The 22,764-nt window shown below is 36.3% G+C and overlaps 1 protein-coding gene across 3 annotated transcripts in view; it reads left to right on the forward strand.

Annotated features, from left to right (window-relative positions):
* ACSS3 (acyl-CoA synthetase short chain family member 3) overlaps positions 1-22,764 on the forward strand; it is a 64,701-nt gene that overhangs the window by 39,396 nt on the left and 2,541 nt on the right. For 2 of the 3 annotated variants that reach the window (XM_079304837.1, XM_079304839.1), the window contains 4 exons: positions 6,931-7,026; positions 9,665-9,728; positions 18,957-19,038; positions 19,979-20,101. In XM_079304837.1, coding sequence (XP_079160963.1) covers positions 6,931-7,026; positions 9,665-9,728; positions 18,957-19,038; positions 19,979-20,101 — 365 coding nt within the window. The remainder of the gene's footprint in view (positions 1-6,930; positions 7,027-9,664; positions 9,729-18,956; positions 19,039-19,978; positions 20,102-22,764) is intronic. The other variant, XM_079304838.1, reaches the window with a different exon arrangement.

Below are 22,764 nucleotides of genomic sequence, written 5' to 3' on the forward strand. Positions count from 1 at the left end.
TTAACTGAAATTCTTTCCATTTGTTTACTGTGTATTCTTTACCCTTGCTTTATTTAAGTTCGTAAGGAGTTGAAAAACTCCCTGTAAGGCAAGTGTGAAAATCTTGATTACAAATCACCAAACTGGCATAGCTCTCCTAAAAGTTGATATTTCTTGAGGTTTTTGGTAAGGCAGACCCCTGCTACTCACTCATCATATTTTATTATTCTATATACACCTGATACTTGGGTTGATGCTGTATGTGCTTAATTCACAAGAGGAATAATTAAGAATGCATTCAGATGGAGGAAAAAGAAATTATAATTACAGTCAGTGTTTAAGAATTTTCCTGCTGCATGTCACAATCCTCAGAAGCAAGGAGTGAAATGAAATACCAAACAATGCATGAAAGAGTTTTTGAAGTTTCACTACTGGCCAGCAAAACCTTCTATCATTTAGGATGACAGACTATCTGTAATCTAATCTAATTATGTATTACTTGTGAACTGGATTTAATTTCATACTTCTTTCTGACACTTGATAAAACTGAATCTGGGTATCCTTAAGAATTTACAGTTCTTCAGATTCTTCAGTCTCTGCTGTCTTCTTATGGCTCCTCTCACTTTTTTGTTATAATTTGCTGTAGTACCATGCTAAATATATTACTAAATGAAAATTTTAGTAAATATAAGCTGTTTCATTAAATTTTATTTCATTTGATGACAAGCTTAAATAAAATGAAGAGAAAATGAGTAAAATAGATGCGGAAGTTCAGAATATAATTGTCATAGCTCTGAAAGTAATTTTTCACTAGCCTTTACTCTTAGAATGTGGTAAAAATCATGGTGTAGCAATATATACTAACAATGCAGTGCATGTGGATTTTTGGTGCATGGTGCACCACCATGCATGGTACAGCAGTGCCGTGGAGTTTTGTGGCAGCATCACACATCACATTATATTGGGATTATCCAAACTGTCCTTATCTGTGCCTTTTAGTGCTCTGGGATAATAGTAGTCAGGTATCATCTCCTTGTTTTAGTGTTGATGTATAATTAGCATCAGATTTTTTTGTACTTAAATACCCAGGGTCAGCCGTGTGTGCTTGGTCTTTTTATACATTAATAACGTGTCATGCATCGTCCTGGTGTAGATCTCCCCAGGGAAGCAGTGAAAAAAGCAGCTTGGCAAATTTAGACAATGGATACTTCTGAGGCCTTGCTGAAGACATGGCTGAGCTGTACTGTACAGAGGCTAGAGTAATTACCTGAAATTTTCATCCAGTCTTGGCCAGCATGACTGAACTGGTGCACGGGCTACCAACCTGCAGCATGACTGTCTGGACACAATTTGTCATGGTTAACAAATCCAAGCTGTGAGTGAGGCTACTTACTGCTACTGCAGTTACAGACTTAGAAGCTTGCTTGGGTTTTAGTGATAAAGGACTGACTGGGAAGCTGACTTCTTTGCTCTGTGCCGTTGTATGCTGAAGGATGAAGGAATTGAATGTATGAATATTCAGTGATCTGGCCCCTGAATCTTCAGGACACTGCCAGTGCATACTACTTCTGTGACGTGTTAGATTTGGTTTTGTTTAAGGAAGCAGTATGACATACTGTGATGCAGCTTTTGAGACCTGTAATTCATCTGGTACTGTGGTGTTCTGTTCCAGAATGCCCAGTAGTTATTGTCATACTAGAAAGCATTTTGCTGTAACTTTATTGAATTGTTAGTTCACCCTTTCTGGCATAATTAAAATGACCACTGTGTGGAGGGAGCATATGGAAGGAGTCTCTTCAGAGGTACATTCTTGTGATGTGGATGGATTCACAATGAATTGCTGCCTAAGCTTTCTTGCTTCGTGGACCCTCTTTTCCATTTTATCAGTCTTCTGCTGTAGTAATTCATTTAACTCCCACAACAAAAGCGACAGCTTTGCCAGAAGAATGGCTCAAAACAGCACAGCCACAGTGAGAATTTTGTGTATTATATTTATTGCATTCATTAATATGTTAATGTATGACAGTTGCTCCTTTTTCTTCTTTCTTTCTCTTGCTACATAACAACTTCCTACCTCTTTTGTATGCTTTTAGTGTCTCTCCAATGTGTCCTAAGAAACTCAAAGCTGGCAGCTTTACATTACCCACTTAACACTGCCCAAGCTCAAATATTAATGTCAAAATGCAGTGTGTTTTTCCCTAAGTATTTTTTACCAGAGAAGCCACTATTTCAGCAGCATGGCAGTCTATTATGTTGAGGAATTTGAGACACAATTTGAGTCTAGAAATTATAATGTATCAGGAATGTACGTGGCACAGAGTAAGCAAGTGGTACATTTTAATCTTGAAAGTCCTCAGTTATTTCTAAACTGTTTATTTTGATTGAACTTGACTGTTGACTGTGAATGAGAGAGAATTTTGAGCTCAAAAGCTACTAGCTGTTGCTTTGCATAATTTGGCAGAACACAGCTTCTGTAAGTCAGGCACATGTGTAGGTGGAAGCTTTCTGATTAATAAAGTCAGGCATACACTTACAGACTCTCCTAGCTACTCATAGGAGAGTGCACTTTTTACTTCTGGATCAGCTGCACCTTCTCTGGCATAAGAATTGTTTTCCAAGGTGTAAATGAAAAATGAGTCAGACTACTCATTAGTTGTCCAATTTATACTGGATATTTCAATAAATCTGAAATAGCTTTATAATAATATCACACACTTACTGGTAGAGTGGGACAAAACAAAGAAGGTCACATCTGTGAATATTGAGGACTATCTCTTTACACTAGCCCTTATCCTGAAAAGAAGCAGCATAAGGATGGGCTTGAACAGCCTTGATTTTAAGGCCATCTCTCAGTAACTCTGTCTTCTCTCTCAATGAAGTGCTTTTCATTATTTGCAGAGGTACACCATATTGTTTTCATTGTAACTCAGAGTAGATGTTGAATACATTTACCAGACTAGTTGTGAAACGTTGTTCTTCCAGTATAAAACGTTGCTCTTCTAAATAGCTGCTTCATTGTCACATCAGTGCTATGCACATAAGGTGTTATACAGAAAGGAAATTGGTTTTTATGATCTGGTTGTTCCTGAAAAGCTTTCCACAGCTGGAGGGTGAGCTAACTTGGTAGCTTAGTGAGTGGACAGTTAATGTGCAAATGTTTGATAAAGAGACTGTAAGACAGACATACTGTTCTGTTCCTTGCATTAAAATTATGGAAGTTCCTAAAGTCTTCAGCGTTGGAAATGTCTAGGTGCTGTGCATTAATTTGAGAGAATCTTCAGTTATAAACAAATGAGTGTCGGGCAAGGTATTCTGTTTGCATAAGCCGAAACCTGATTTAAAGGATAGGTGGAATACAATGTATACTTGACAGGGTTATTCTTCTTCAGACTGTTACTGTTTCAACTTTTCAGACCTGAGTCTAGTAACCTGCACATAGATACTGGCTTATATTGTGAAGAAAATAACCTTAACTGAAACAAGAGTCATAAGCAACTTTATTTATTGGAAATCTATAGTAAAGGGCCACACAGTGTTTGTATTACACATAATTGTTAAGGAAAATATCTCTTTCGTACTTAAAATCCTGTGTTCTTCTGAACAGCGATGATTTTTTTTCAGAAGGATTTTGAATTGAATTTCCCTTTCAACTCAGACTATTTTCTTGGTAATAAAAAAAAGCTGTCCTAGAAAGAGGCTGTTGTTTCCTAATAGGTTTGGGAAATTGATATTTCAATCCAGCATACTCTTTGAAAGATATGTGTTGATTTCCCAAGAAATGTACGGCACAGAGCCTCATGCTGTCTTTTGACAGTACTCCTTTGTGATTCTACATTGAAAGGGGTTCTTTAGCATTCAGGAACAGTTAACCTAACATGAAGAGCACATGCTTTTGGGATTCCCTCTCTGAATTATTATCTGATCCAAGTAGCAAAAACCCTGGGGGTTTTTTCCATGTATATAAAAGGTCTTAGTGGCATGTGGGAACTGAATGTATGGCTTAGAGATTAGAAACGGAGTAAATATGGAAATTATATATGCATTGATAATTGAAAAGACCATAGAAGAAAGAGCAACGATTGTAAACTTTTTCACAAAGTTTTAGAACTAGTGATTCTCCAGAATAAATGGACTTTCTTTCAGGTTTAGTCTCTGTTGTCCAAAAATCAAGTAAAAAACCAGACAAGTTAATACAATGAAGTTTTCTTTCAAGTTTCTGTTGATTTTTTAGGAGTGTACTGGAGAGTCAGGCAAACCCAAACTAATTTCCAGGAATTCTTCCTCTGCCCTTAGGGTCTTTGAATTGAGATCTTGATGAGAAATGCTGGTCAATTCTCAGTCCACACCAATATTACTGGTACATCAGGCTAACAGTGGTGCTGTATTCCCTGTCTCTCAGTAGCAAACCTAATTCCTGTGTTTTGGTGATAGGAGACTATCTTGCCTGATCTGTTGCAGTAAGTTTTGTAGCTGTTGTTGTGCAATATGTAAAGCAACATGTATACTGAGCTACCACTTCTCCTAACACAGGCGAGAAAGAAACTGTCCATTCTACTTTCTTTTCCAATTCACTGTTCCTTCTGTTCCAAGCAAAAGAGGAAAGTTCTTCAGTATAGACACTGAAAGTGCAGAAAATAAAGCTTCAAAACTGTTGAATACATTTTATTTTTCTACAACTTCTCAGTGTGATCATGGATCTGGTATGGTAGATAATTCTGATATTGTGCAACCACTGTAACTGTACCCTGGGTAATCTGTGTGCTAGAAGAAAATATTCCCCCATGGTTGTGCAGGGAATTCGCATTAAGTAGAAGGTGGAATGCAGAAAGGTTAGGAAACAGCAAAGCAAACCTTTTAGCCTGTCTTTATTAGCATGGAGGGTTGATCATTTTTGTTCTGTGTCCCATGGTTGTATTTAGGCCCTAGTTTAGCTGTGCTGTAAATGCTACTTACTAACATGTACTGTAAAAACACTACAAGATTTTTTATGTTTGTTTTTGTTCTTTTGTTCTTGCTTCTTTAAGCACTCGAATAGTCACATAACAACTTCGGAAGTGGCAGATGAATGCTATGGAGGTTGAAAAAATTCACAGCAAAAATTACTTTAATTTCCTTATGCAAGCAATACTGAAAATAGGTTTGAACATTCTGATCAGATATACATACATATATACAGCTGGAGACAAACCTGCTTTGTTTGCTGGGTGACATGGACTGAATTCCCGGCCAAGTGACCTGAGACATCATCAGAATAATGAAGCCATGTTTTTAAAGTAAAGTCTCATCTTGTGTTCCTGCTGATATCTAAAACACTTATAATTTGTGGCTCAGAGTTAGAGCAACATTTCAAAGTAATTTCTGTAGATTGTTTTCTTAGAGAGGAAGAGTGAAGACTTGGGCTTTTTTCACTCAGACTCTCTGTTATATGACTTGATAGTATTTATTCTTCCTCTATGATAACAACTCTGGTAGTATAAAAATGTTATGTGAAATTAAGTATTTTAAGAAAGAGAGGAAGGTGAGAAGAATTTCTAGCTGCCCTAATTATGGGGATAATTAGAAAGGTGTCAGTCAGCATTACTGGAACTCATTGATGAAAACTTTTTGACACAAGTAGGGAAGGATCCCATGAGGAGTGATGTGTTCCTCAGCCTTATAATAACAAACAGGTAATGCCTTGTTGAAGATGTGAAGGTTGAGGGCAGCCTTGGCTATAGTGACCATTGAGGAGTTCAGTAGTGGGCAAGGAGGAAACAGGGCAGCAAGACTGTAATAATGGACTTCAGGAGAGCTGATGTTAACCTCTAAAGGTCTTGAAAGAATCCTGTGGGGACAGATCCTGCAGTGAAAAGGGTTCCAAAGGAACTGATTGATATTCAAGGTTCACTTCCTCCAGGCTCAAAAATTATGCATCCTGATGAGCAAGAAATCAGGCAAAGGGAGAAGAGGTCTGTGTAGATGAATTAAGAACTCAGATGTGACCAGGAAATACACAGGGGATGGAAGCGGGATCAGGCCACTTGGAATGAATATAGAGTTATCAGAGTAAGTAAAAATGAGAAAGTTAAAGACAAGTGCTAGTTTCTGCACCTGGGATGGGGCAACTCTGGGGGTACAGGCTGAGGAATAAGAGGCTGGAAATCAGTGCCATGGAAAGGGACCTGGGGGTCCTGGTGAATGGCAAGTTGAACATGGGTCAGCAGTGCCCTGGAGCCAGGAGGACCAACCCTGTCCTTGGGTGCATCAGGCACAGCCAGGCAAGGGAGGGGATTGTCCTGCTCTGCTCTAAGCTGGGGCAGCTTCACCTCCAGTGCTGGGGGCAGTTTTGGGTGCCACAATATAAAAAAGATAAAGCTATAGGAAAGTGTCCCAAAAGGGGCTGCAAAGATGGTGAAGGGCCTTGAGGGGAAGCTGTAAGAGGAGCAGCTATATGAGGAGAACCTGGAGGAACCTGAGGTGAGATGTCACTGTGGCCTTCAATTTCCTCACAAGGGGAAATGGAGGGGCAGGTATTGATCTCTTCACTCTCATGACTAGTGACAGGATTCAAGGGAATGGCATGAAACTAAGCCAAGGGAGGTTTAGATTGGATATTGGGAGAAAGCTCTTCACCCAGATAGTGGTTGGCCACTGGAACAGCCTCCCCAGGGTAGTGGTGACAGCACCAAGCCTGACAGAATTCAGTAAATGTTTGGACAATGCTCAGGCACATGGTGTGATTCCTGGGGTGTCCTGTGCGGGACCAGGAGTTGGACTTTAACAGTATCTGGAAGTCACTTCCAACTCAGCATATTCTATGATTCTGTGAATTCTAAATCTTCCATTGTTTGTTAAGGAATTTTTTTTTTCTTTTTAATTTTGATGTGCTGAGCATCAAAAAACTTAGAACTAGTAAATACTGAATTGAACTAGAACCAGCCTTAACTGATGATATGTGTGTTCTCTTGATAGAATCCGGTTCTGCAATTACAGCTTCCTGCATTGGTTTGGGAAACTCGACCACACCTCCACCCGGACAGGCAGGGAAACCAGTGCCAGGATATAATGGTAAGGCTGTGTTAAAAATGTTACTAGGAAATTGCTTATATTCCTAAGTAAGTGCTCCTTAATTGTCATATCTTGTAGCAAAAGAAAATTACAGTCTTATTAAGGTATTTTCCTCCTTCCAAATTTCTTGTGTATTGTGGAATGTGATTGTGAATAAAAATTCAGAGTTATCTTCAAGAAAATTGAGCAACTTCTTCTGCCTTTACTGTATGAAAAGGCTAGCACATACTTTGACACATTACTCTATACTTCTTCATGCACTTCAGCACTTCTACACAACTTGAGAGAACTACTAGGCAAACTGTCTTTCAGTACTTGTGGAGCAGTTTTTATTTCCAGCCAGGAGAAATGGTAGGCTATGGACTAGCACGAAAAGGATGAGCACTCATTGTCTGGAAGGTTATTTGCATGTAGGGGTGCAGCTACAGGATTCAGAATGCAGAAGTATTTTAATACCTGGGAACCCTGATTTTAACACAGTTTTCAAGAAGTATTTGAAATCTGAAAAATAATTATGTTGAAGGTCAAGTGGTCTTCAGGAAAAGTTCTCACATCATTGGTCAGAAAAATCTAAGCTGTTATTTTCTGATGATACATGCAAGTGGTGGTGAGCATTAAAAAACATCCCGAATATTTTTAGCAGCTCTTGGTTTTGGCATTTACAGTTATGGCATGAAGATGAGCAGTAGTTTAAAACAAAAAAACCCCAAAACATTAAAACAAATCTGTGAAGTTTCTCCAGAGTCCTGATAGGTAGGAGAGAGGGAAAGAATGTAATTGTAATTTTTGGAAATTACTCTATATTGGCTCCTGTCTTGCTGTCATCCACTTCTGGTGGATGTTGTTTTCCTGCTGTTGCTATATTTATTAGAGGAAATGCCAGTTAGAAGATACTGTGGTTGTAATTTATACATGCAGCTCTTAATGGCTGGTAAAGCTGTGCTGCAATATAAAGAAAAAGTTGCAAGATCTATTTTTTTTAAACACATATAAATGATTTCCTTTTACATATTGCTAAAAAGAAACTGATTTGTTGCTGATTTTTAAGAACAAAGGGAATAAAAGTTATGCAATCAAAGTACAGTGACACAAATTGCATTTGAAAGTGAGTCAAAATACTGCATTAATTTCTAGGTCTGTTGCCTTAAATCAGATATTATATTGCGCTTTTCCCTTGATCTACATGAATCTTTGAAGATAATTTCAGTGTGTTTTCGGGCTGAAGCATTTTGAAGAGACAAGTCAGTTCTTCAGTAATTCAGTGAGCCCCATAGTATCTCACTTCCCCAATTTTTTCTACATTGAAATACGCAGCTTGCAAGGAGAAGACTAAATACTGGGATTGCTACCTTGATGTAACAGTTACAGTAAACTGATTAGATTTTACTTAGTATCATAAAAATAGGAGAGAAAACACTGACAGCTACATAAGTGGTTCTTTGTAAAACTGGCCTTGTGTACTTGCTTGTGTCTGTGTGCTGAGCCATTGCTTCCAGCGGACTCTTCAGTTACTTTGAAATTACCATCATCTTCGAAGGAATAGCTTCAGCCACAAGTAGTAAATTACAGATGTTGGTGTTCTTTGAAGAGATAGGATATGATATTACTCACGTAAGTTTTAGCAGAGCTTTTGTCAGAAGTCTATCATCCACTTTTCCCCATTTCCTCTGCAACTTTGTAATACAGAATGTAAGATTATTTGTAGAGATTTAGACACAGCTGAACATTGCTTTCATTGCTTGGGCAGACTTCAAAAAGCATGTAATACTTACCAGCCCTGTCTCAAAATTTTCCCTCCCAGTTTTGCTATCATTTAGTTGCTTCACCTTATGTAATTTCATTGCTATAGGCCAAGCTGGTATCTGTCATTCCTTTCTTATGCTCACACCTTGAGATGGAATGGATAGTTGTATTAGCTTTATTTCCCAGATAACTGCACAAAAGAGGCTGTTTCAGATGATTTCCTCAGAAATCTCAGAATCCAGATATGGTGCTTTCACTGAAGTTAGTAGAGCAGTGGCGTGCAGGGAAAAGGCTTCATTTAGGAAGTCTGGATTCTGTCCTGTACTATGAGCATTACCCTGCTGTGCAGATTTGGGTAGTTCAAGAGTTACTTGATCTCTTCATGCTAGACTACAATGAACCTTGTTAGCTGAAGGGTATTTTTCTGAGGCTCCTGAGAACCTTTGAAAACCAGATATGCTTGTTTACTGCTGTTTCTTACGTGAACTGGGTTAGACTTCAGTCATCTTGGTTGTTATTTCTTGCTCATGTTACCCACATATTTTTTATTTATATTGGTCATGTATCTTAATGGTCTTTTGCTATGTGGAAGTTTAGATTTTTTAGTATAAAAGCTTCTTTTACTTTTTACTTCTGTGTTTTTCCCTTTTGGGACTTTGTGCTATTTCTGCTTTCAAAGCACTAATACTATTTAAGACTTTTTGTGCTTAAGGCTGAATGTTAATAAAGTCATGAGATTATCCAGTTTGGCACTCTCAAATTACTTAATTCCTTTTGTTGCTTGGTGTATAGCCATTCTAAAGTGTGATATAAGTTGATATCTATAAAGATACTTTCCTCCACCTAAAAATACACTACTAAACTTCAGTTTTCTTCCTATATTATTTTTTTACAGTCATGATTCTGGATGAAAATAAGAAACCAGTGAAGGCAAAGACTTTGGGAAATATTGTGGTAAAGTAAGAAAAATAAATTTTTTATAGAAAGAGTCTTGCAGTTAAAAGAAACTTCCTACATGGGTTGATTGTCTTTTGACTAAAGTTTATATAAAAATCAGAATAATTGAAGTAATGAGGATTGAAAAGCCTGTCTGTCTCTGATACTGGTACAAAACTCCCAGAATGTTTTATGTTCATTAATGTTAAAAAATTGCAGATGAAATTGTGTGAGTGAATGAGAGTGGATTGCTGAGTTTTTTTCTTAGACTACAGCAAATTTACCGTTTTCTTAATTATCAGAGTGTTGGCACAGATTTATGCCTTCCTCTTGTGATGTAGGAGCAAGATACTGAATCATTCCCTTTACTATTTTATCTTTCAGTTTAGTAAAATAATACAGCAGTGCAGATTGGCATGCTTTGGCTTACAGGTGTGATGCTAGGTCTTCTTTCACCATCTCCTAGTCCCAGCTGATGCACCTTTTAGAGGGAGAACATGTATTTTCTGTTCTCTGCAAAGAAAGCAAGATGTCTCTGTGTGTGCTTTGCATAAAAGAGTGTACCAGTGGACAAAATACAAAGGACTTCAGAAAAGAAAACAAACAAACAAACAAAAAAAACACCTGCTTTGCATTATGTAGGTGATTTTTAGTACCATTTACCAGACTCCTGACAGATAGACTCTAATATTTTTTTTGAAAGTACACCTTTCTCGGCACATTTCCTTAAATAAAAAGGCCTGTGTTTAGATCACCTTGTGAACAACCAGTTTTATTTATCTTGCCTGCTGCTTTCTCACTGTTACCAGGACCTCTCCTTACTCTGTAACATTTTATAGGCTACTACTCTTTACAGCCCATGCTGGCTCTGTATTCTGGATGTTTTACAGGCTTTCAGGCAAATGGCATTTTCCTCAAACAGTTTTTTTTCCTCTGAGAGAGATACCTGCTTTGTGATGAATGTGGTAGCTGAAACCACCTGTTTTTTCAGTCACAGAAAGTAACTTCAGCTCTGAACGCTTTCTAACTGCAAGCAAATACAAGCACCAAAGGAAATGTATTCATCCATTTCTTCTGTGGTAGATTTTTGGAGGGTTTTGGTAGCTCAGTCTTTACTGCTTACCTTACTTACTGTGAACTTACTGTGCTGTGTGATGCAGATATGTGTTTTCAGGATGAGGTCCATACCCTGCCTCATTCTCAGCATCTTCAGCTAAGCCACCAGGACACAGACGTGTAGGTTTAACTACTCCAAGCCACCAGACTCAGATTTAGGCATAGTTTTCTTATGCCATGTATAAAATTGTGCATTCACTCCACTGTTGAGTATTCTGTGCATTCATTCCATCACCAAGCACAAATACTTAAAATTGCTCCAACCTTTTATAGACTTCAGTTCACAGTATCAGTAAGCCAGCTCAGAGTGGAAGACTGCCTTTCAAAGCTCTCACCTCTGTAGTGCCTGAAGCCATAATGTAACATAGACTTGTAATCAACAGAGAGAGAAAAGGGATTTTGTAAAAAAATTGATCCTAGCTGCTTAGATATTCAGATTAGTTATTATTATTCATGATATTATTAATGCCTAGTTATTCAACTGGAATGGAGTTAATCACCTTCCAGATGTGTTCATGTCCCTCCAGTGCCTGCAGGAGTGGCACAGTTGGCTTAGGATACATAGTTAATCTTATCCACCAAAAGAGGAGTGAAATGAACTCTGTCTTTAGGAACTCTGCCAAACAAGTTGAAAGATAGACTAACAGGTGTTGTTGGAATATGTGTGCGTACATTTTTGAGTTTTACTATTTTTAAGTGCCTGTCAGGAGTGATATTGCCGTATTAGAAGCTTCTGTTTGGGGTTAATATCTAACTCTTCTAGCCAGAATTTACCTTCCTTAATTTCCTCCCCATTTAGATGTTTTCTAAAGGGATTAAAAATGTGTTAATATATTTAATTTGTTTTGTTTTGTCTTGTCTTGCGCAGCATGACTTTTGCTGCAATCATATAAATTGATAATGAGAAGGGGGAGATTTTTTGTTTTTGTGGGTTTTTTTGCAATGTATCACTCAAGAAAGAGTAATTGCACAGGGATACTACTATTTTATCATGTATGTGTTTATTGTATTGTTTATTGTATTATTGTATTGTTTATTTTTTGATTAAAGCAAGTTTTCACAATGTCCTCCTTCAAAGAAACCATTTCTCTCTTCAGCAGTCTTCAACATGTAGAGACCCTTTGAAATAATGGGGACGATCCTTGCTACTAGCAGTGTTTGTCAGCCCAGAACATGTTCCCACAGCTGGAAGAAAACAAGGGACTCAGGATAGTTCTGACTATTACTCTGTCATATATTCAGCAGTAAAATATGAAAAAACACAGGGTTGTGCTTCACCTGTAACATAGGTGATTGAGAAATACTTTTCAGTATTGCTTGGAGAGGAGGCGTGCACTGCTTACAATGCCAGCTGTGCAGAAGTGGTAAACTGCTGATCTTGGTTGTATTTGAATACAGTATTTGAATACTGTATTGAATACTATTCTTACAGCAGAGCTTTAAATTTTAATTTCATCCTGCAGGAATGAGATACTCTAGAAAGGTAGTTTGTACATCTAATTACTCTGAATTGCTGCCCTAAGTATGTTCTTTACTTTTTTGCCAACTGATACTCTTCTGTTTTTGGGTTTTTTTTTTCCATATAACCATAATTTCTGCCCTTTAGACAGATTATTCTTGGATAAAAGCTGCCATACATACATAGTTTACCTGGACAATGTAATAATATTTCTGATTTCACAGGTCTTTCAGGATAAAGTATTTGAAAGGAGTGTCACAACATTTGTGATGGAAGGATAAGGGAAAATAAAGGTATCTTCAGATGAGGGTGGGTTTGTATGAATTGTTTTTAAATGTATTTCTTTCTGAGCTAGAATTATTGGACATGAAAGATTCTGAGAATTTATTCTGAAGTGAAAATTATAAGAGCAGTGACTTCCATTTCCATTAGCAAGACCAGTCTGGTTTAGTGACAGACGTCTGCTTGCATTGTTCTGACCTGCCTGTAGTTAATGCACACTTGAAAATATGTATATATATATGTAAGTTTGATTAGCCATAAGAATTTTCTAGGTTGTCTATTGTTATAAGGAACATTAGCAAAGAGAAATACCATGCAAATTCTAGTTTTCATCTTGTATGTTGAAAATATAACAGATTCATTACATTTATTTTTTTGAAGCAGTCATCAGCACTGTCTCATTAGCTAGCATTATTCCTTATTTTCACCCACAACAAGACTACATTTGCCTTGTGCTTATTCTTCCAAGAGAGTAATGACTGCCAGTAAATTTGCTGCCAGACCCTAGTTACACTTCTTCTAGTGTTTGTATAGTTAATTTTATATCGTAATGATGGAGTTTTCCAGGGTAAGTATTTACAAGTTTGCTTTAATGTCTTCACTGCACGGAATCACATAAATATGTTCCATATTCAGCAGGAGGTGAGACAATGTAGTTACATCATACAGTGATTCTGAAATGCTTTAGTTGCATTGGCTTAATTGCATTTAAGAAAAGTGGCTGTGTGAGAGGCTCTGTAAATTACTAATGTTGTGGATTTTTTTTTTTTTTTTTTTTTGTGGATTTGGAATTGATGAAGGAAAAAAATCACAATATTTTAAAAGAGTTAGAATGTTTCAAGTCCATTGTATTGAGTGCAGTCATGCAAAACTTTGTGCAATGGTGCAAAAACTAAAATACATTAAAAATATTTATCCATGATACATTTGAAATAGTCAGTATTTATAAAGAAATAGTAATGATAAATTCATAGTTTTTTATGATTATACATTAAAAGTTAGGCACAGAGAAAAATGACTGTACTTCCAAAGCAAATACCTTAGAGTGAATGTCCTCTAGTGGAAGAGGTGTTATTCAAAGTAAGCAACTCATTGACAGTTTTCCTATTTGTAGTAATATGTTCAATATTTGTACAGTATTTAGCGAGCAAATAAATGCTCAGTAAAAAAGCTTACTCATTCAATATTTCTTACAATGTGTTACAAAGAAAGTCAGTATCTGTGTGGAAGGAGGAAGCAACCTGAAACCAGGATTGTAATCATTATAATGCTCAATAGAATGCGAACCAGGAGAGCTTAAGGGAAAGAAAAAGATGTAATTTTCTGCAGCACACTGTAGTACCCATTAAAAAAACTGAAGTAAGATCTTGTAAGGCTTGATGAGTCAACATTTGGGCATTCCAACTGGGATATACCCATGGGAAAAATCACAGCTCTCTGTGCTCTCCCACTGCCCAGGAGGAAAAGGAGGCAAATCAATGTGTTCTTATAAGCAAGGCCTGTGCAGCTAGGCAAAGTGAAAATTTGCTGGATCTATAAGATGAAGGGCCCCTGAAAACAGTGACATTCAGATGGGCTTTTTATGTTACAGTGGATAAACTTCTGGATACACAGAATCTTCAAATGAAAAGTAGCTGCTAGTGTAACTAAGCAGGCAGTATGATTCCTTGTTACTCAGTAGGGAAACTGAAGAGGAGCCAACATTACTGTCTGTGGATGTGTGTTAGAGCACCCATTCATGTTTTATACTTGGTTCTTATGTCTGTATTTTAAAAGACTGTTGAAAAAGTGACTGGATTTTGGGGAAAACATGAATGAGAGTGACCTGAGTGCTGGAATCAGCATCATCTCAAATGGTATGTAACACTCATAGCAGTAAATACTCAGGAGACATAATAATCTCTGAGAGATGGTTGTTTAATCTAGCATAAGGAAACTGGAAGCTGAAATGCATTCAGATGAGAAATAAAACACTGTTTTAGCAGTGAAAATATTTAGATTTTGGAATAAATTCTTGGGAGTATGATGGTTCACTTTGATATTTTTAGGTCTAACCTAGATGTCTGTTTTAACCACAAGTTGTGGGGTTGAGGCAGGATTTAGTAGATGGCATCTTTCAGCCTGTGTTATATGGAAGGTCAGTTTAATTATAGAACCTGTGCAAAGTTTTATCTTCCTAACAGCCTTCTACATGTTCATTAGCTTTGTCTTTTCCCTTTATAAATAAAACAATATAAATAATATAATAATATATAACAATATATTTAACAATATAACAATAATATAATATAAAACAATTGTTTTATAGATAAAACAATAAGTAGGTGTTCCAATGTGAGAGCAATTTGTCCAAAGATGTTTTTTCCTAGCATATCTCTGGCTGAGTGCATGTAAATACCATTTGAACTTTCACTAGTTTTTGATGACTTTTTCTCTTTTCCCACTAAAGCAAAATCCACACTGAGATCAGCTATTTTTATGACCCCTTACTAACTAAAGTAATACTTAATGCAGACTGATAAACATTCAAGGTCCTCTACTTCTCCACTCTTTCTCCTGTGTTGTTGTTCCTAGTCTGAAAAGCTTCCAGATGCTTTTCAGACTTGCAGTCAGAGATTTTTGTAAGATTGATATTTATACACAACTATACATAAATGCTGAGTAATAATTACAGCTGCCAGTCAAGATTATTTTGTTCTATTCAGAAGCCCAAACTCATTTAACAGTGGCTTATATTTGCTTTGACTGTCTGTATTGAATAGCCTCTGAGTATCATTGCCTACCATAAAATAAAAGGATATCTTTTCTAAATTTCAGCAAGGTAACTCTCCATTAATTTTTTTATTTCATTTCAGAAATCTGCTTTTCTGTGCAAATTCTCTTTTGAGTTCTCTGTCTATAATTGCTTGGTTCCATTAACAAAGAATCTTACACCATTTTGATAAGTAGCATTCTGGAAGGATATGCTATGTGGGATTCAGATTTCTTGGGCTAAGATAAAGGTAGACTGCTCTGTGAATGGTCTACCACTGTTATATGAAAAATAAATTAACTGCGAAACAATGCTTAAAAAAACAAATAACGATTGTGATTTAAAATTCTGTACCAGAAAACAGTTGCTGCTAAAGTACTTCAGAGTTTTTTGTGGTGCTGTCAAACTCATTCATCTTAGTCTCTCCAATTTATAACGAAATTACCTGCTTATCTTTGTAAAATGTAGCCAGAATGAATCTTTGTTAAATGAACCCATATGATTTAAATCATTAATTTACACAGTTTGCCTGGTTTCCCTGATGCTGCTTTAAATATATTCAACCTTTAAATGAGAAATAGGCCTGGTTCTGTATTCTTGTACTTCAGCAATTTTAATCTTACTTGGACTGGAGTAAATGGAGAATACAAATTATTTACTGCTGTTATTGTGCTGGTAGCAGTTAGCTACAGATATACAGTAAATATGTCCCAAAGGGAAGCCAAGCAAAGCAACTTCTTTGTTTATTGTGAAAATGATAATGAAGGAACCTACATGCTCCTGTCTTGGCCTTCTGTGGTGCTGTCCCTTGTGAAAGGAAAGCATTTTTTTTTTGGTTGTTTTTTTTTGTTGTTGTTGTTGTTGTTTTTTGTTTTGTTTTGTTTTGTTTTGTTTTTGTTTTTGTTTGGTTGTTTTTTTTTCAAATGAAGGGGTTGATAAAAACATGAGATGTCTGTTTTCAGGTTGTTATTTTTGGACAGTCTCATTTTCTGTCTTCTGGCTCTTTGCATGTAATTATGATCCAGTTTTGCTCCCTTTGGAATTTATGGCAGCATTCCCACTGACAGCAGTGGTTTGGACTTATATTTGTCTCTGAACGTTTTAATTCTGACGTCCTGACAAAATTTCAATACACATAATTACACTCTGGCAAGATGAATTCTACCTCTATTTATTTGTATTTGCACAGAACCTAGAAATTCCCAGTCATGATGCCAAGAACTCTGTCTGCTGTCATCAAAGAATTGTATGTGCCCATTGCTCTGGAATTTTTGTGCCTGAAAGATGGACACATGGAAGAGGGCATTCACTTTTTTTCTTAGTGGGTGAATGGGGTCCTAACTGCAAGTCATCTTTCACAGAAAGATGGAAGCACATTTTCAGATGTTGTCAGTATTGTGCTATGATATGTGCTGTAGAGCTGCTAATTTAGCAGTCTGGTTTCCACAGACTCACAAAATATGCTTTGTGGATGTGTTTATCAATATAATTTTCCTAAAAAAAACCCCAACAAACAAGCAAAAATCCCCTACCAAACTAGAACATGAGACACCCTGATCTCCCTATCTGGAAAAAAAGAAAAAAATCCAAACAAGGACAAGAAAACCAAATGGTGAAAGTGAGGGTTATATTTTTGGTGATATGTTCCACATTTTTCTGTTTCGATTTTTAAACAATTACAGAAAGGAAAATGCTTTTCTAATTTCAACAATAAAATTGTTTTTTGTATTTTTTCTATTCAGTGACTAACTGTGAAGTACTTGAATAGAGCTGGGGGAAATTAAGGACTTTATCAGTATGAATTGTTCTTTCTCTCCCATGATGTTTCAGACTGCCAAATAAATTGAAAGTGCAAAATTTGCAATGACTGAGTCTGTTATGAATTGCTGTACTATTAGCAACTAGGCAACAACCATAGTAACTGCCATTCTCTGGTGGCTTTTCTTGAATCTAAGCAAGAGATTTTTCTTTCCTTTTAAACACATGCATACACAAACACCAGGATAAATATATTGTTTTTCTAATCTTTTTTTCCAAGGCAAACACGCCATGACTCATGTTTTTATATCACAGAGATGCTTACTAAGCTTGAAAGGCTTAAAATAGGGCAGTGAGTTTCTTCCAGATGGGCAGAAGCCAACCTGTCCTCCTGAACCCTGGGTAACTACGGGAAGTGTCTTGGCATTTCTGGCCATACCTTTACTGTACTTTCAAGGAATGTGATGTATGGGATGTGTTGAGTCAGAACCCTCAGAGCAAAACCAGTAATATTTATAGTAGTATATTCTATTATGTCAGCTGACATGAATTAATATGAAAAAACTAGGATTGTAGAAAATCAGGCCTTCAGATCATTATTGGATGACATGACCTTATCAATGTAGTTTGTACTATTTTTACTGTAGCTAGGATTATTTTTGAAGTGTGTTTTTCTCTCTCTCTGTATATATATATATATATATATATGTATAAAAAACTATAACTATTATTTTTGTAAATGTAATATTAGAAATATCCATGTCACAGAGCTGGTGGCACCTGTTCTTGTGACTGACCATCATAGGAGTCTTGTAATGATGCCAGAATTACTGTGCAACAGAGAACTATTTCACTGCTAGAGATGTTGCCTTCTGGTGTTACAGGGATACTATCAGTAGAAAATAAAATACCTCTGGCTGAATATTTGCTGGTTAGAAATGCAGGCATATATTAGTAAAATCTGTATGGTGTATTAATGATATTATCTTAATAACTATGTTTGATCATTCTCTCTCTGTTACTAGGAGTAATCTTCATAAAACTTATGTTGATATGCCTGAATATATATGTCTCAGGCAGTTAGAGAAGTCTGTGTTTGACTCTGTTAGAGCTTTGAAGCACTTTGTTAGCTGAGGCTTCTGCAGCTTCTCTTCTGGCAGATATGTATGTGAAGTGTCCTGCATTTTCTCATGCCACTATCATTGACTGAAGAAGGGGTGTTTAGTATGTATTCAAAATTCAACTTATGAAGCAATCCAGAATTTTTCAGCTTTAAGTACAATTATTTTAGAAAATTCTATTAGTGAATTGCATCATATACTTACACAGAACTTCTCCAGTATTTCCAATAGTATTATGCATAGTTTAAACAGAAAAACATTTTTATTCAGATTCTCATGATTGAAGTCCTTTGACTTTTATCTTTTTACAGAAACTGAAGATTTGTGTGTCAGATAATTCATCTGTTCTATGCATGTGTTAGTGCGTGTGGGTGTAAGAGAGAGACCTGTATTAATGCAGTTGCCTGTATCATAGGATATATACACAAATTTCAGACAGACACTTAATCTGTAGAGATGTTAAAAGCTAAATGCTGTTAACGTATTTATAGTGCATTACATAGTGTTTACTAAACCAAATATTATTTTACTGAGGTGCTTATATGATATAAAAGTTATAGTCTGGATACTATGCAGAGCTATATATTTTTGATGGCAATAATATATAGCCTTTTTTATCAGTTACAGGCATATTATTAACCTGAATTGTTTTCTGATTGTGTAGACTATTATTTATCAGAAAACAAAGTATGAATGGAGAGGATGAGTTGTATTTGTTATATCTATTTTTCTTACTATTTCCGTCTGCTTTCTTCAATTTAAGGTTGCCTTTGCCTCCTGGAGCATTCTCAGGTCTTTGGGAAAATCAAGAAACATTTCAGAAGCTGTATTTCCAAAAATTTCCAGTAAGAACTATGAAATCAATTATTTAAATTTCTGGTAGTGCTTTAGAACTGAATTAAAATTGATTTAACCTGGGAAAAAGTTTATCATAAATTGTCATAATTTCATTGGAGGTCTTTGATATAAATCCTTTTTCACTCATAATTTCAGCTCTTGGCTATGCTTTTGTTTTTTTTTAAGATTTGAAACAGAAGAAGTAAACCATAAACTTCAGGGCCAAAAAAGTATGTCATTTAAGCTATGATATAAAATTGCAACCTTACAGTGGCACATCTTCAGATACATTCCTGTGTTGGCATGCAGCCATGCTAACTTGGTATCACTCCAAAATGCACTTTTCCACTGTGCATCTGGAGGCTCTTTGCTGCATTAGTTATGTTTCTGTGTCAGCTGAACTATGCAAGAATTGGCCTACTTCTATCCTTGTAGAAATTGGTGGATTGGCCCTATACAAGTGTTCAAAATGGAAGATTTGGCTCAGTAAATGTAAATGAGTGAATTGGTGACACAGATTATTTTTAGTGTGCAGTTGCATCATGATGACAGTGTATGTTTGGATACAGTAAACAGGAGTATCCTTAGGAGCAATTTGACAGCTGTCATTATATTGCAGCAATTCCATGCTCTTTGTGTAAATCCAGACAACATCCTTCTCCAAGCTGTCAGGGATCTAAGTAAGCAGAGCTGGAAAGAAGTCAGGGTTTATCTATTTTTTTTCTGTTCTATATTAATAAAGACAACAAAATATTTCTGGGAAGGGAGCTGCATAGGATAATATGGTATAAAAATGGTGACAGATATTACAGAATTAAATCTTTCAAGCACCAGAAGCATATATAATTTCAAACAGGTCTGGTTTTTGTTTTTCAATTTTCGGGTTTAATGGTAAATTAATGAATATTCCTAGTATTCTAACTTTATTTTTCATTGTGTTGTATTTAGGGATATTATGATACTATGGATGCTGGTTATATGGATGAAGATGGCTATCTGTATGTCCTGTCTCGAGCTGATGATGTGATCAATGTTGCTGGACACAGAATTTCAGCAGGTGCGATTGAAGAGGTTAGCATTGCCTGACAACAAAATAGTGGAGTGAAAGATTAATGAAGCAAGCTGAAACTGAAAATCCCACATTTCATCACATCTTACATCTCAAAAACTTGCACAGAAAGATCTCTCATTTTCTTTCTGCTTCTTTTGTTTGGTAGTTTCAAACAAAACATTTCCCGTTTGAGGTTCTTCCTTTTAAGATGCTTTCCAGAACTATAACAAATTTAGTCAATAATAAGCAATTTGTACCATGGAAATTGGTAAGGCAGGCATATTTTGATATTTGAAGGTGGAGTTAAGGGGTACAGTGGGAAGCATATCTGTTAGCTCCAATAATGTATTTTTTGGGAATACATTAGGATAGTGTAGTATCAAAGTGACAGGTAGTTTCGCCAGCTACTGTAGTTACTTAGGAGTAGAAAGATTTTTCTTAAAATACAATGCTTAGTGTTGGCTGATTATATTCTTTTTTTTCAGAGATTCACATTCAGTGCTTTTCTTGATTGGAAGACTTCAGAGTTTTTTGACAGCTGTTTTGTCTCTTATTGTATGAGCAGTGCTAAATGAACAATGAAAATTTCTAAAAAACCCTGCTGTTACATTGAAAGTCATTAATGTAATACCCATGCAACTCAAAAAAGTTGAAAATAGTGAAGTACATAATAGTGTCTGAATTCCATATAATTGTTCACTCACCTTTCTTTTTTTCTTTTTTTTTTTTCTGGAGTCACTGTGATTGATTGCCAGTTACAAATTTCCCTGATGACACATCAATTGCTTATTCAGGGAGTGTAGGAGAAGTTGTGCTGGGCATGTACAAGAGAAAAATACGCTTATAAGAACTCTGAATTTAACTGTTCACTGAATCAGAAACTAATCTGTGAGTCATTTTTTGGTTTATAATGTCTCTTAGTCTAGTGACTATTTTCTTTGGAAGGTTAGAAAACTTCGAAGAGAGCAGAAGAAATTCTGATTACACAGAAGTGAACAAGTTCACATAAACATTAATCCATCAAGGATCAGTCAGCCAGGGAGTTGAAACAGCTGCTGCCCTGGCTTGGGTCTATGGAGATACAAAGGTGCTTTCAGTCTGCTTAAACCTCTTCCACTTAGAAGTAGTTTTTTGTATTCCCTTACTAAAGCACAGCAGGAATCTCATCCCCACCCCTTACTGCTCTACTACTCATGGGCCAAGCTGGGTACTTTCTTTGCTTCAGCCTGAGTCTGAAACTGCTGTAACAAATTATGAATTGAATCACCTCCTCTGCTGTATTACCTTTGGATTCATCATACTAAGCTCAGCATCTCTGTTTTCTCCCTGCTAGTCTTTTCCCTGGAAACATAATGTTTCATCACTGTGACATTCTAGAAGCTTTTCTGTTCACAACAAAGCTAAAAACCAACTGATGTTAATGAATGCACAGCAGATTGCTAGTTAAATGGGAAAGTGTTAAGAAGACCACAATTATCTCCTCAGTAAGATCATTAAATACAGAATCAGAGGTCCATTGAATCACTATGTAATTGACAGTCACCTTGTTGAGCAAGTCTGTTATCTACATTTACAAGTTTAACACGTTTTTCCTTAGTGCTTTGACTAAGTGTTTTAGCTCTGCTATGTTCCACACAATTAGTTTCTTTATCTCATATCTGTTAATACTATTGGAGGTCCATGTTTACTGCAATGCAGTAGATGTTACAGTTTACCTGGCCAATCAGTGAATGGCCATTATGGCCAGTGAATGGTGGCCTCATCTTGATCCACCTCTCTCTTTGGTCTGTAAATCTGTGGTGTCCCTTCTTGCCTCTTCCTGAAAAAAAAAAAAAAAAAAGCTTAATCACATCTTGACTATCTGATGCAACAGACTTGAAACTGAGGAATTTATCTTGAGAAATCCCTTTCCCCTGATCATGTTTCTGCCTTTTTTACAAAGGCATGTCTAAAGCATTTCTTCATTCAAAAGACTGAAGAAAAATTCTACAGTAACTACACTACTCCAGCTAAGCATAAGAGTTAGGAATAACAAATGGAATGACAAAAACAAGGTACAACAGAACAATCTCGAAACATTTAAGTCTCCACCTTAGGAATCCTGTTGATGCCTGATAGGTAATTGTATTTGATGGTAATGCCAGTTTACTGTAGATCTTTTTTCTGTGTTCCTGTGGAAAACAGTATTTACTGTGGTTGTAAACTTAATAGTTTACTTTTCCATAATTCATTGTCTTTTTCTTTCCTGTTTTTGTTGGGTTTTTTTTGATTGTATATGCCTCTCAGGTTTCTGTTGCCATGGACAAGATGTTAGAGAAGGAAAAAATGGATATTTATAGCAGGAAAGGGAATGCATTACTGAGGCTCTGGCCTGGAAGTGACCAAAGTGCATTAAGTGTATGTGATGCATTGAAACCCTGAAGGGATTTGGACTTGCATAAGATTAATTCCTCTATGATTTGTCAGTGCAGATACAATGACTTTTAGACAAGGCTGCACCTGAATTCAAATGCATTTGTGTATATTCAGCTTTTTGAAGCAGGCTCTTCTGCCTTTCTAATTCTGGTATAAGCCCAGTGCACTCTTCTATATTTAGCTTGTGCACATCCTATCTAATTCCTGTGAAAAATAATCCAGTTTCAAAAGCTGTGCATAAGTGGCCATGCTTCTGTACTTTGACAGA

Source organism: Erithacus rubecula (assembly GCF_903797595.1).
Source record: "Erithacus rubecula genome assembly, chromosome: 4".
Classification (NCBI taxonomy): domain Eukaryota; kingdom Metazoa; phylum Chordata; class Aves; order Passeriformes; family Muscicapidae; genus Erithacus; species Erithacus rubecula.